This window comes from Tasmannia lanceolata, unplaced genomic scaffold (genome assembly GCF_043159265.1).
Source record: "Tasmannia lanceolata isolate RefF3 unplaced genomic scaffold, GAP_Taslan_0.1 ptg000002l, whole genome shotgun sequence".
Classification (NCBI taxonomy): domain Eukaryota; kingdom Viridiplantae; phylum Streptophyta; class Magnoliopsida; order Canellales; family Winteraceae; genus Tasmannia; species Tasmannia lanceolata.
This window is the reverse complement of record NW_027518679.1, coordinates 54,177,344-54,191,535: the sequence shown is the minus strand read 5'-3', so window position 1 is coordinate 54,191,535 and position 14,192 is coordinate 54,177,344. Positions and strand designations below refer to the sequence as shown.

At 43.5% G+C, this 14,192-nt stretch overlaps 1 protein-coding gene across 1 annotated transcript; it reads left to right on the top strand.

The window, feature by feature from the left end:
• The first annotated feature begins 348 nt into the window (after positions 1-348).
• LOC143879111 (uncharacterized) lies at positions 349-6,634 on the top strand. Its single transcript, XM_077381297.1, has 2 exons — positions 349-2,265; positions 5,156-6,634. Exons 1-2 carry the CDS (start codon positions 353-355, stop codon positions 5,244-5,246), a joined length of 2,004 nt encoding a protein of 667 aa, XP_077237412.1. The 5' UTR covers positions 349-352; the 3' UTR covers positions 5,247-6,634.
• Positions 6,635-14,192: the final 7,558 nt, after the last annotated feature.

Genomic DNA, 14,192 nt, shown 5'->3' with positions numbered 1-14,192 from the left:
GGTCCGTGACAGTTGGTATCAGAGCGGAAGTTCCTACCTACATTCAGAAATGGCGAAGAATAATGCTACCCAAACACTTCCTCCGGAGTCTAGTTAGGTCCATGATGAGCAAGACCCAATACCGGTGCGAAGTACAAGAGAACGGATTGCTGGTGTTGAGGAAAGGGTGACAGCGGTAGAGCAACAACAGTTCAATCTTGCCGAATTGACAGAAGGCCTTGGTGTGGAGACCAAGGACATGATAGAAGAGGTAGAAGAGCGAGTCCATGCTCTTGCTGAGTTATTGAATCAGGCCGCGATGGAGGATCTTCGAAAGCAAGTTGAGACCCTCACTGGCCAGGTGAATTTACTCATGAGGACCGTCGGTAATGGCATTGGTGGTCACGGGGATGGACAGGGTAGCAGGGTTCGAGTGCTTGAACCACGATGCTACGCCGGTGCCCGTGATGCTAAGGAGTTACAAAACTTCTTGTTCGATATAGAACAATTTTTCCGTGCAACACATCTTGATGAGGAGGCCAAAGTCACTACGGCCAGCATGTACCTCAGTGATGATGCCAAATTGTGGTGGCGAACCCGTTATGAAGAGATTGAAGCGGGACGATGTATTATTGACAGTTGGGAAGACATGAAGCGAGAACTTATGGCACAATTCATGCCTGAGAATGTGGAGTTTATTGCTCGAAAGAACCTACGGTGCCTTCAACAAACCGGGTCGATTCGAGAATATGTGAAGAAATTTTCGACTCTCATGCTTGATATAAAGAGCATGTCAGAGGAGGACAAGCTATTTCAATTTATGGAGGGACTAAAGCCTTGGTCTCAGACAGAGCTCCGAAGAAGAGGAGTTCAGAACCTTGCCACGGCAATGATCGAAGCAGAAAAGTTATTTGATCATGTGGGGGATGACGCAACAAACAGGAAGAAAGACTTCAACAACAAGCCATCTAGCAGCTTCAACAGGCCTCCCAGCAACATGAATACCTCTAGTCGGTCTTTTAGTAGCACAAGAGGAAGAATCCAGGGTTCAGGGGGCGATAGGAGAACCTATCACAGAGAGGGGTCCAGACAATACAATGAGGCGCCAACTTCTGCGTCACAAGGGCCGTGCTTCATATGCACTGGTCCACATTATACTCGGTTTTGCCCAAAAAAGGGGACTGTCAATGCTTTGCTAGGTTCAGCTTCCTCACCCCACGCTCAGAGCGAAGAGGAAGAAGATAAGGAGGAACCAAAGATGACAGCTCTAAGCCTGTGCAGTGCTATCAAGGGACAAGGTGCCAAGAAAATTCTTTCTAAAGGAGTCCCATCCAAAGGCTTGATGTACATTGAAGCATGCATCAATGGAAAGATGACTCGGGCTATGATCGATACAGGTGCTACATACAACTTTGTCTCAGAACAAGAGGGAAAACGTTTGGCGTTGAAGCTCGAAAAAGATGATTGGAAAATGAAGGCAGTAAACTCAGAGGCCCGCCCCGTCACTGGGAAAGCAAGGAGTGTACCAATCAAGATTGGGGCATGGTCTGGAACAACCAATCTCATGTCAGTACCCTTAGATGATTTTCATATCATCTTGGGGATAGAATTCTTGAACCAGGCCAAAGCAGTCCCAATGCCCTACTTAAACTCCTTATGTATGTTTGGAGAAAAAGCACCTTGTATGATTCCTGCCACTAGACAAGAGAGGAAAGACGTCGAACACTTAACGGCCCTTCAGCTGAAGAAGGGTTTAAAGAAAGGGGAACCCACCTTCGTGGCAACCTTAAAAATGGGAGAGGCACTGGTGGGGGAGATCCTCATTCCCCAGAGCATCAAAGATGTTATAGAAGAATTTAAAGATGTCATGCCTGAGAAGCTACCCAAGAAGCTGCCGCCAAGGAGGGCAGTGGACCATAAAATTGAGCTAGAGCCTGGCAGCATACCCCCAGCCCGTGCCCCCTACAGAATGGCCCCTCCGGAGTTAGCAGAGCTTAGGAGACAACTCAATGAGCTACTAGAAGCAGGGTTTCTTAGGCCTTCAAAGGCCCCCTTTGGTGCCCCAGTTCTATTCCAAAAGAAGCATGATAGGAGCCTACGATTGTGTATTGACTACAGGGCCCTCAACAAGCTGACTGTGAAGAATAAGTATCCTATCCCCCTAATTGCTGACTTGTTTGACCAACTGGGAGGAGCCAGATACTTCTCCAAGCTGGATTTGCGATCAGGCTATTACCAAGTGCGAATTGCAGAAGGAGATGAGGCCAAGACAACCTGTGTAACAAGGTATGGTGCCTTTGAATTCTTGGTGATGCCATTTTGCCTTACTAATGCCCCTGCAACCTTTTGTACTTTGATGAATGGTTTGTTTCATGAGTTTCTAGATAAGTTTGTAGTGGTCTACCTCGATGACATTGTAGTATATAGCAACACTCTCGAAGAACACGGCGATCATTTAAAGAAGGTCCTTGGGGTACTCAGAAACAACCAACTCTATGTGAAGCTAGAGAAGTGCTCTTTTGCTCAGGAGCGTATTATGTTCTTGGGTCACGAAGTGGGTGGAGGAGAAATTCGCATGGACAATGAGAAGGTCCGTGCCATCCAAGAGTGGCAAATTCCAACCAAGGTGGGAGAACTTCGGTCATTCCTCGGGCTTGTTAACTACTATCGGCGGTTCATATCAGGATACTCAAATCGAGCGGCTCCCTTGACAGACTTGTTGAAGAAAGATCGCCCGTGGTCATGGTCCGAAAAATGTAATACTGCCTTTCAGAATCTCAAGGATGTTGTTATGGTGGAGCCAGTGCTACAGCTGCCAAACCATTCGCTGCCATTTGAAGTTCAGACTGATGCCTCAGACTATGCTATTGGTGGTGTGCTTATGCAAGAAGGGCACCCGATTGCTTATGAGAGCCGCAAACTCAATGACACTGAACGAAAGTACACCGTGCAAGAAAAGGAGATGACCGCAATAGTACACTGCTTGCGAGTTTGGAGACATTACCTTCTTGGCTCCAGGTTTGTTGTCAAGACCGATAATGTAGCCACAATCTATTTCCAAACCCAGAGGAAGTTGTCACCAAAACAAGCTCGATGGCAAGATTTCCTTGCAGAATTTGACATGGTTCTAGAATACAAGTCGGGCCGATCGAACCATGTAGCCGATGCACTTAGTCGAAAGGCTGAGTTGGCCACCTTGAAATTGGATGAACATGCCTCCATGTGTCAAATAAAGAGCAACCTACAAGACCGTATCCGTGAAGGGCTTGAGAAAGATCCATTTGCCCAAACTATCATGCAGCTTGTGAAGGCGGGGAAATCACGGCGTTTTTGGGCCCAAAACGGTCTCTTACTGACCAAGCGGAGTCGAATATACATTCCGCGATCAGGTGACCTAAGGAAGGAACTTTTGAGAGAATGCCATGATACTCTGTGGGCAGGGCACCCTGGGATTCATCGCACTCTCGCCTTGGTCGAACGTAATTACTACTGGCCTCGAATGAGCGATGATGTGGAAGAGTATGTTCGGACGTGCCTCACTTGCCAACAAGATAAGGTGGAAAGGGACAAGCCCTTGGGACTCTTAGACCCGTTGCCAGTGCCGAAAGGACCTTGGGAGAGTATCTCCCTAGACTTTATTGTGAGCTTACCCAAAGTTGGGGAGCTTGGCTCCATCATAGTGGTCGTGGACAGGTTTTCAAAGTATGCAACCTTCATACCAGCGCCATTATATTGCAGTGCAGAGGAGGCAGCTAGACTATTCTTCCGCCATGTTGTGAAGTATTGGGGCGTTCCTCAGAATATTGTCAGTGACAGGGACCCAAGATTCACAGGCCGCCTGTGGACCGAAGTGTTTAAGTTGTTGGGCACAAAGTTAAACTTCTCTTCCAGCTTACACCCCCAAGCCGACGGACAGACAGAAAGGGTCAATGCCCTACTTGAAGAATACTTGAGGCACTTTGTCAGCGCCAACCAACGAAATTGGGTTCACCTGCTCGATGTAGCGCAGTTTTGCTACAACTTACAAAAGAGCTCTGCATCTAATCAAAGCCCATTCGAGCTAGCGACTGGCCGGCAACCTTCCACCCCCCATTCCATCGCTGCTGGTTATATCGGCAATAGCCCCCCTGCCTATCATATGACAAAAGAGTGGCACACAAATGTAGACATCGCCAGAGCGTATTTGGAGAAAGCTTCAAGGAGGATGAAGAAGTGGGCGGATCTGGATAGAAGACCAGATGACTTCAAAGTTGGTGACTTGGTGTTAGTCAAATTGAACTCTAGCCAGCTCAAGTTTACCCGCAAAGTGCATAAAGGCTTGGTTCGAAAATATGAAGGACCCCTTCCCATCCTTGAGCGTGTTGGTAACGTCTCCTTCCGGGTCCAACTCCCTTCATGGCTCAGAATTCATCCTGTCTTTCATGCCAGTTGTTTGAAGCCCTATCGAGCCGATAAGGAAGACAACACCAGAAACACATCAGTTCGAGAGGAACCGCACGCAACTTCCTTCACACCTGAAGTTGAGGGTATCATGGCTGAACGCACCAAGCCGCGAGGAACTTCTCGAAGACCGACACTAGAATACCTCATCAAGTGGAAAGGCCTATCAGACTCAGAACCTAGCTGGGAACCAAGGGAAAAGCTCCACCTCACTGAAGATGAAATACGTACCTACACGGACGCAATGTCGACGAGGGCGTCGACATGATTAGGTGGGGGAGTGTCACGTGGCCATTTCGTCCAGCGCTGTTCGCATGGCCTATGGCCCGTGACTTGGTCTATCAATGTAATATGTAAGACTCATGCCTATGTACATGGTGTAGTGAGGACGTAGTTGGTATTAAAATCCATCTCGTCTCGTCTCGTTGCGTCTTCAAAAGTCGTTGTTTATAGCACATTTGGTCGCCACTGGTGGTTAAGAGGGTTGGTAGCTAAAGCTCTTTATCCTGAGATCTTGGTTGGCCATCGAGTGGTGCATTGCTAGTGCATATCCTAGCAGGGATTCCATTCTAGTCAACGGGTGATCGGGGACCCTTAGGAGTTGTAGACCTTTTGGCATGATCATATTGTAACTTGTTTTGGAATCATCAATAAAGCTTAACATTTGCCTACTCGTGTGCCCTATTGCTTTGTGTGTGTTTGGAAACTTAGCACTCCATTTGTGTTTGTTTTGTAGGTTTGATTCTCATAACCTTGCTAGGTTACTTGCTTGTTGTGAGGCAACGCAAGTGCCGCACGGACCTCAATCCCAAACCAAAGGTCCGTGACACAATGATTGAAAGAAGAGGAGCTGAAGCCATGCTAACGATGAACTCTGTTCCAGTCTTTCCAGAGTTATACAAAAACAAGAGTGTGCCATTTACAAAAGCTTCTAAATCATCAAAGAATAGACTAAATCACTGCAGGACATCTCTAGAACTTCAATTTTTCACAGCTCTGGCACAAATGTATGGTCTTTGAAATTCTCATCCCAAGAGTTGTCAAGAGAAGTATCAAATACATAAAGAAACATTTCAGGGACTTGAAAATGGAATGTTAGTTTCTCATATGCTGTTTGGGTTGGCTATAAAAGCACTTCAGCTTTTGTATTATGTACTTGCATTTGAGTAGCAAGAAGGAAAGGAAAGGAAAGTTGCCAATAGGTGGTGTTGAAGCAGAATATAGGGTGCTTTCAAGAATAGAAGAACTTATAGAAACAAACAGCCCTAAACCTTCATGTTTTGGGCAATCATCCTAAATCATTACTATCTTAGCATCATGTGTATGTTGTTGGTTCTTCTTTATTGTGCTATTTACAAACATACTGAGATTTGAAAAAAAAAAAAAAAAAAAAAAAAAAACGAGTTTGGACTTTGTCTTGCACAAAATATTAAACAATCAAAGAAAAAAGAAGATAATGGCATTACTATTACCCAAAGGATTTGCTAGGGAATTTTACATCTGACTTTTGCACGATAGAACAGCCAGAGAGGTTCAATTTTCAGCAGATTTTGTCTCATTCATTTATTTCATCTGGTCTGGTTGTTCACTCATGCAAAAGTCAACAGTGAAATCCCTCTATGTGAAATTCCCTACCAAACCCCATTATATGTATAAAAATATACACAACTGTGCATGTATGAGAGAGAGAGAGAGAGAGAGAGAGAGAGAGAGAGAGGAGAAGTGAGGTGAGGTTCATTCACTCTTGTTCTGAGGCTTCCCCGACTGAGAACAGAACATCGCACCAACTACTTAGAAAATGGCGGTTGGTCTGATTACCCAATGGTCTAACCATTGCCGTGTGCGGGTATAGGCTATACCCGAGTTGAAGCCCCTCTTACCCTTCAGGTTGGTCTACGATCAAAGAAAGACCTCAAGTGGAACGTACGCCCAAAGTGATTCTCTGAAAATCCACTGAGGAGTATCGCTCTGCCTATAACCCGCCAACTAATTGACCCTCTGAACGCCCAACAATGATGAGAGAGAGAGAGAGAGACGTGATTGAAACGTAAGGATAGACCCTACTACCACATGTATGATGATCGTCGGAAAAGTGAGGTTGCGTTCGGCATCCATCTAGATAATGGCTTCCGCCTCTTTTTTAGGGTAGAGAATGAAAAAAGAAGAAGAGAGGAATCCTTAAAATCTTGTTCGGCTCACCGACCCATCATAGGCCTGTTTCTAAGTTCTCCCTTTTGCGCTTTTTTCACAATAGAAAGATGGGATTCCGTGAAGCTACTCCGAAGCACTCCAAAGATCTCATCAATCCGTTTCTTGCCTATTTATTAGGCCAAGAATGAGAAGCCTTACCGAACACACCCTGAACCGCCAAAATGGCTTGGGGCTCACAATCGGTTGTCTCAATCTCAAACGAACAGGGCCTAGTGATTAATTCCTCGGAAAGCCATTTCGTGCCTCACTTTTGCGAGAGAACAGCCAGACTGTCTCACTCTTTAACAGATTTTGTCTTCATTTGATTCATTTGAGGTGGCTGTTCTCTCCTGCAAAATGAGCCAAAATGGCTCTCCTCAAAATTGCCTTGGCAAATCCCTACCAACAGATACTTGGTACCAACTTCAAGTGAGAAATGTCAGAAAGATGAGGGGGGTGTCTTTGGTGAAGTCAATACCACGGGGTTAAACTGTCAAGGGAGGATGAAAACGGTAAAACTACCCTACACACCGTTAAACTGTCAACGGAGGATGAAAACGGTAAAACTAGCCTACACACCGTTTCAGATTAGAGCCTATACCACGGGGTTAAACTTCAGATTACTTCAGATTAGAGCAATACAGAAGGGAATTAGGAAAGAGAAACGGAGGATGAAAACGGTAAAACTAGCCTACACAGTACACACCGTTTGCGTAGCTTACCATTACAGCAATGTGTGTGTGTGTGTGTGTGTGTGAGAGAGAGAGAGAGAGAGAGAGAGAGAGAGAGAGAGATGTATGTTGGCAAAGCCACGTACAAAATATGCGAGAGAGAGATGCATGTTGGCAAAGCCACGTACAAAATATGCGAGAGAGAGAGAGAGAGAGAGAGAGAGAGAGAGAGAGAGAGAGAGAGAGAGAGAGAGAGAGAGAGAGATGTATGTTGGCAAAGCCACGTACAAAATATATTATATCTAAAAGTTGAGGGATGATAGATACAAGGGCGCCCTTTCATAAAGTGCAGGAAAAGGACCTTTGATTAGGGGTGCAACTCGGGTCGGGTTGGGTCAACCCGAGGAACCCATTTTTCCAACCCAATCCGACCCAACCCAATTTTCAACCCGGCTGGGCTCAACCTGACCCAACCCGATTTGCAATTTCCACAACCCGACCCAGCCCGATTTCCAATTCGGGTTGGGTTGGGCCTGGTTTACCCTCCCTAATCATGCACATTTTTTACAAGGGGGTTAATACAGGTTGACCCGCCCATCATGCACATCTGCAATAACCATTAAAAAAAGGGCAGTGATATTCCCCTCCCCCCCCCACGCACCCAACAGAAATCGTTAACTTTTAAGCCTTTTGGAGTTGACGGTGGCTACTTCACCCCTTTTATATCCAAATGGTATCTGTTAAGGGGGGGAGGATAACACTGCCCAGTTCCCACGAGAGAGAGAGAGAGAGAGAGAGAGAGAGAGAGAGAGAGAGAGAGAGAGAGAGAGAGAGAGAGAGAGAGAGAGAGAGAGAGAGAGATTTTCTATTTACAAGGGGGTTAAGAGGCTGACCTGCAACTCTTAACACCCCCCCCCAACAGAAATCGTTAACTTTTAAGCCTTTTGGAGTTTACGGTGGCTCCTTCACCCCTTTGTATATCCAAATGGTATCTCTTAAGAGGGTGGGGGGGGATAACACTGGGCAGAGAGAGAGAGAGAGAGAGAGAGAGAGAGAGATTTTCTATTTACAAGGGGGTTAAGAGGCTGACCTGCAACTCTGCAAGTGCAAGGAGGCGGGGAGAGGTGGAGAGCGTCAGCGTCGATAGAGGTTTTCTAACTTTCCATGTTTTGCCTTTTTGGTTTTTAGGCGTAGGGTTTTACTTTTTTTAACCTCTTATCTTATACATGTATTTTTTATTGGTAAAGATAGAAATTAGAAAAGAGTAAAATAGAGGAAAGATGGAAGAAAATCCGGAAAATCGGAAATTGAATATTCACCCGTTTCAAAATATTCTACGTATTGGAATACTTGTCTGGTTTCGGGTTGGGTCGGGTTGCCTGACACCCCAACCCGGTTTCCAATTCGGGTTGATTTTTCCCAACTCAACCCGATTTTTGAAAAAGCTTAATCCGACCCGACCCAACCCAACCCAACCTGATTTTTGAAAAAGCTTAACCCGACCCAACCCAAATTCAGGTTGAACCCGACCCGAGTTGCACCCTTACCTTTGATTGGATCCATGTCATTAAAAAAAACTGATTTTACTTTCTCAAGAAGTAAAATCAGTTACACTTAATGACATGGATCCAATCAGAAGCCCTTTTCCTGCTCCTTATGCAAGGGTGCCTTGCATCTATCATCCCTCTCAAAAGTAATATCTAAAAGCTTATATATATATATATAAGCTTATATATATATATATATATATATATATATATATATATATATATATATGATTGATTTTTGTTCTCTCAAGCGAAAACAAAGCAACATTCACTCTATATATGGTGTGTATATCTACATTCTTATATATACCTACAAGTAAATGTAGCATTATTAGCTATTCTTAAACACACACACTTTCTATAGAAAGCCACTATTATCATACTTTCACACAAACATACACACCAAACCAGTTCAGTTTATCAGTTGCCACCTTTGGTTCCTCCACCATCGTTCTGGGTACCGGACCCACCGCCTGATCCACCACCAGGACTGCCCGATCCATGTCCGAACCCATACCCGCCCGAATGATCCCCACCACTACCAACTCCATAACCAAATCCAGACCCGGACCCGGACCCAGACCCATACCCGGATCCGTACCCGAATCCGAATCCCTTACGACTCCCACCTGGAGACCGACCAGACCCAGAACCATACCCCCAGCCAGTTCCCGGATCCGACCCCCACGCCCAATCCCAACTGCCACTCGGACTCGAACCATGACCCGACCCGCTCTGAGTCCCTCCGTCCCGTTGGGCCGCCCCCGGGCTACTTGCCTTCTGGCCATTGGTGTCATCGTAAGCCATGGAAGCGTAGGTTACCGCTAGCAAGAAGAGGAGAATGATCCATTGGGCTCTCATGTTTTGTTTCTTAGTCTCTGTGTGATGAATATGAAAGTGTAACTGGTACTGGGTGGGGGGAGTATTTAATGGGTTTGGGTGTGTGAGAACCAAAATGTGGCCCTCGTGAAACTAGTCAAGAGGCTTCACACTTGTCTGGATAGGAATCATTCGGACCGCAACGCGGGACTCCCACCACCGCCCTTTTCATAAAAGTTGTACAGAGGATGTTGTCATTGAAATTTGGAAAATGACACTCAATATTAAGGAGGGAAAGAATACAACTATAGCCCTGGATTGGTAGGAAGTTACTAGAATGTCCTTGAATTTCTAAATCCTAATAAGTAGGGCTGCAACAGGGTCGGGTTTTTCAAAACCCTAGCCCAACCCTGGAACCCACTATCTCGGCCCCGACCCGCCCTGGCCTTGAGTCAGGGCCGAAAAACCTCAACCCATTGCCCGCCCTACAGGGCTCAGTGCCGGCCCTGGCCCGCCCTGATTGGGCAGAGCCGGGTCAACCCTAATTGACCCTAGTGCAAATACCTGTTAAGAGTGCCAAAAATAAAGCAACCACTTATCATATAGAACAAAATAATCAATAAACAGAGAAAGGGAACAAAATAAGACAATATGAATTCAACAACATGACGGGCAACAGAAACAATTAATAATAATAATCTAAAGAAACATCAATCCAAGATAATATAAAACATTAGCCAAAGAAAAATGCGCAGATGGTTCAATTCTATAATAGAAAACTTAGGGTCGGGCCGGGTCGAAGTACCCAAGGTATTAACGCAGAGCCAGACCCGACCTGAGTCAGGGTCTAAAAAAATGAACCCTGACCCGCCCTCAGGGTTGGAAGATCGGGTCAGGGCAGACAGGGCCAAACTTGCACCCCTACTAATAAGCATAGTGAATTGGAAGTGGGGCCAATATGGACTGCATATGAATAAAAATTTATTGTCACCAGACAATCCTAGTCATGTGATTGTCTATATATGGATTCTTAAATCGGGAAAAGATTTAAGTATTTAGTCACCTTTGAAGGTGATTAAAATAAAATTTCAGCAATTTCTTTGTTGTATTTGTTCTGCTAAACTTTGATGTGAAGCATCAAATCGATTGCACAGTTTGATCTGAAGCATCAAATCCATCCCGCAATCGCTTAAGTCAGACAAATGACCAAACTAACAGCCATTAACAAAGGTTTTTCAGTAGTAAGTGATAGCAAGATTCATTTGGTGTTGAGTGTATGTTTGACAAAAGCACCTCGTGGAGAAAACAAATGCAGTTAGACATAATGAGAGATAAGGGAAAGTTGCGAATAATGGGTTCCATGTCACATGCCCACGGTGCCACTAGCTAACAATCCACTTCATGAACTACGATGAGGATTTAGTGGGGCGTTAAGTGTTCCCCAGAGGTTTATAAATTCTAGAGCTCTCAGCAGGTTGAGAGATCCTTCGATCAACACTTGACCGAACAATCATCTTTCGTTTATCTTTTACTTTTTCTTGTATTTCTCACAGATTAAAAAACTAGACTTCTGTAATTGTGTGACTTGGATAAGTGATCAAAATATAGAGGGACCCAAAATTGTTCATTAGCATGAGCTTGTTAAAGGATCACTAGGACAATATATGAATTATGAGAATAACAACGAATTAATTTTTCCTAAGAAATATTCTACCTATTCACGAATAATCAAATCCACATCTATTGACATTTAGGGCCCGTTTGGATACCCCTTGGATTTGGATTTGGAGGTGAATTTGGATTTTCAAAATCCATCGATTTGAAACCAAGAATTTTAAAATTCACAAATTTATAAATAATGCCGTTTGGATGACCACATATAGATTTGGATTTCAAATCTAAATTAATTTTTTTTGCTTGGATGCTCTTTGGATTTGAATTTGAAATCTAACAAAACCAAAAAGCCCTCAAATACTTGATATAGGGGCATTTCATCCATTTTCCATGATCGGGGGTATCATAGTCATTTTACCCTGTATGGGGGTATTTTGATCATTTTAATGTCATAAGAGTGTTTTAGTCATTTTTCATGACTCTGGGTATTTGGTCATTTTCACTCGGTATAAGTGTATTCCGGTCATTTTGCATGACCCGGGAATATTCTAATCATTTTACCTAATATATATGGCGTATTTTTATCATTTTTATCTCATGAGGGTATTTGTAGTCATTTTTCATGAGCCATAGGTCATTTTTACTTGATATAGGGGTATTTCGATAATTTTTCATGATCTTAGCGTATTTTAGTCATTTTACCCTATATGAGGTTATTTTGATCATTTTTATGTCATAAGGGTATTTTCGTCATTTTGAACGACTCGGGGGTATTTTGTCATTTTTACCTGGTATAGGTAGGGGTGGCGATGGTTCGGTTCGACCCCCAAACCGAACCGAACCGAAATTTGAATCGGTTTGGTTTTACCGAACTAAAACTGATCCGAAACCGAATTTTCGGTTCGGTTCCGCCAATTTTGCCACCCCTTACTCATAATCATTGGAAATATTCGGTTTCGGTTCGGTTTGATCCCCAAACCGAACCGAACCGAAATTTGAATCGGTTTAGTGTAACCAAACCGAAACCGAATTTTTGGTTCGGCCAATTTTGCTACCCTAGGTATAAGGGTATTTCTAGTCATTTTACCTAATATGGTGTATTTTTATCTCATGATGGTATTTTTAGTCATTTTTTTATGAGCCACGTGTCATTTTTACTTGATCTAGGGGTATTTTAGTAATTTTTCATGATATTGGGGTATTCTAATCATTTCACCCTGTATGAGGTTATTTTGATCATTTTTATGTTATAAGGGTATTTTAGTCATTTTGCACGACTAGGGGTATTTTGTCATTTTCACCTAGTATAGGGCTATTTTAGTCATTTTGCCTGACTCGGGGGTTTTCTAGTCATTTTACCTAATACGATGTATTTTGATCAGTTTTTAATGTCATGTGGGTACTTAAGTCATTTAACACTTTTTTGGTATATTTTGGTCATTTTAACCCGTTACGGGTCAGATTTAGATTTCTAAATAACCTCTCGCGTAAAGGATTTATAAATCTAAAAAATTACACTAATATGAGGAATTTGTAAATCTTGTGGATTTCACTCAAATCCAAATCCAAATGTCATAAAGGCTTGCCAAATGCCAAATTTGGATTTAAAAATCCAAATTCACCTCCAAATCCAAATCCAAATCCAAGGGGTATCCAAACGGCCCTTAATTCGTGTTCTGAGTTGATGGAGGGCTATTTTGGTCATTTCATAAAAGGCCAAGTACTTTTGTTATTTTAGACTAAGGTCAAGGGTAGTTCAATATACTTACCGTTATTAGCCTTGGCACATGGCAATTTAAAGTTTCTATCTAAGACGGTAGTATTGTGTGTGGTCGCTTTTATTATCGATTTTGGTTGGTTGTTGGCAGGAAAACTTTTTGAGCTAGTCGGTAGTGGATAACATTGACTTGTTTATTCTCGGTTTTAGACACATATATCTGTTGAAATCGACCCTTATGTCCACACGCACACACTTTCTTTCTTACTTTCTATCTCGGTGCATTGCATGGTATGCTAGAATGATCACTAATCCTTCCCGAACCAGTTGTTAGGAAATGACACTATCAGACCCACGTTGATGAGAGCTTCGATCGGATACATCCATCAAATATTAACATGATCATGACGGTAGAGTAGCTAAAGCATTGAGATTGCAGCCATAGAACTATCTTTATTTTCTGAATTGGTGGCCCGCAAATGGGCAATTATGTTAATAAAGAGTACCGACTAGGCTATGCTAATGAATAATTTTGGGCCCCGCCGTATTTTCTATGGGGGCCCACTTAGATCATCAGTACATGTCAACATGTTATGATCCTCAGTGGCTTAAGAGTCCAACTTAACGGGTTCTATCGGTTCTATGAAGCGCTTATCTAATTGTATTAGTGTTTATAATTGATTTCTTCTAAGTAATACTAATTGATAGGGCCTCATCGGCAAGTGTTACAAGATCTCGTGCATAGGAACCCGTGTGGTGGTGGGAAGGGGTTGGTTCTTATGTGATCGTGGATTCGTATATTATGAGCAGGCAAAAGTACAGGTGAAGGCCATTTGTTTAATGTTCTAAACTACTTATTTTTTAGGTATTGCTATCATTGAGTTCTAACCCTCCAATTGGTAGCAGCTAAATGGATGGTGAGAAAATAAAACACCAACTGTTCGCTCGGGACCTAGGAACTTGCGGTCCAACTGCACAAGGGGTGTTCCTTCTCTACTGATTAGGTAGTTTGGATTGCCCAATCACTGTCATGAAATTTTACATGTGGTGAACTCGCATACATGATCGACACACATTCTTGGGTGATCTAAACCATTCAAAAGGTGGGCCCCCATCATATACAGACCATGCCCCAAAATCTAACCCTTTGATCTGTTGAGGTTTAAAATGGACAGCACGGATCGAAGGTTAGATCATCCTATGGAGAATATTTTT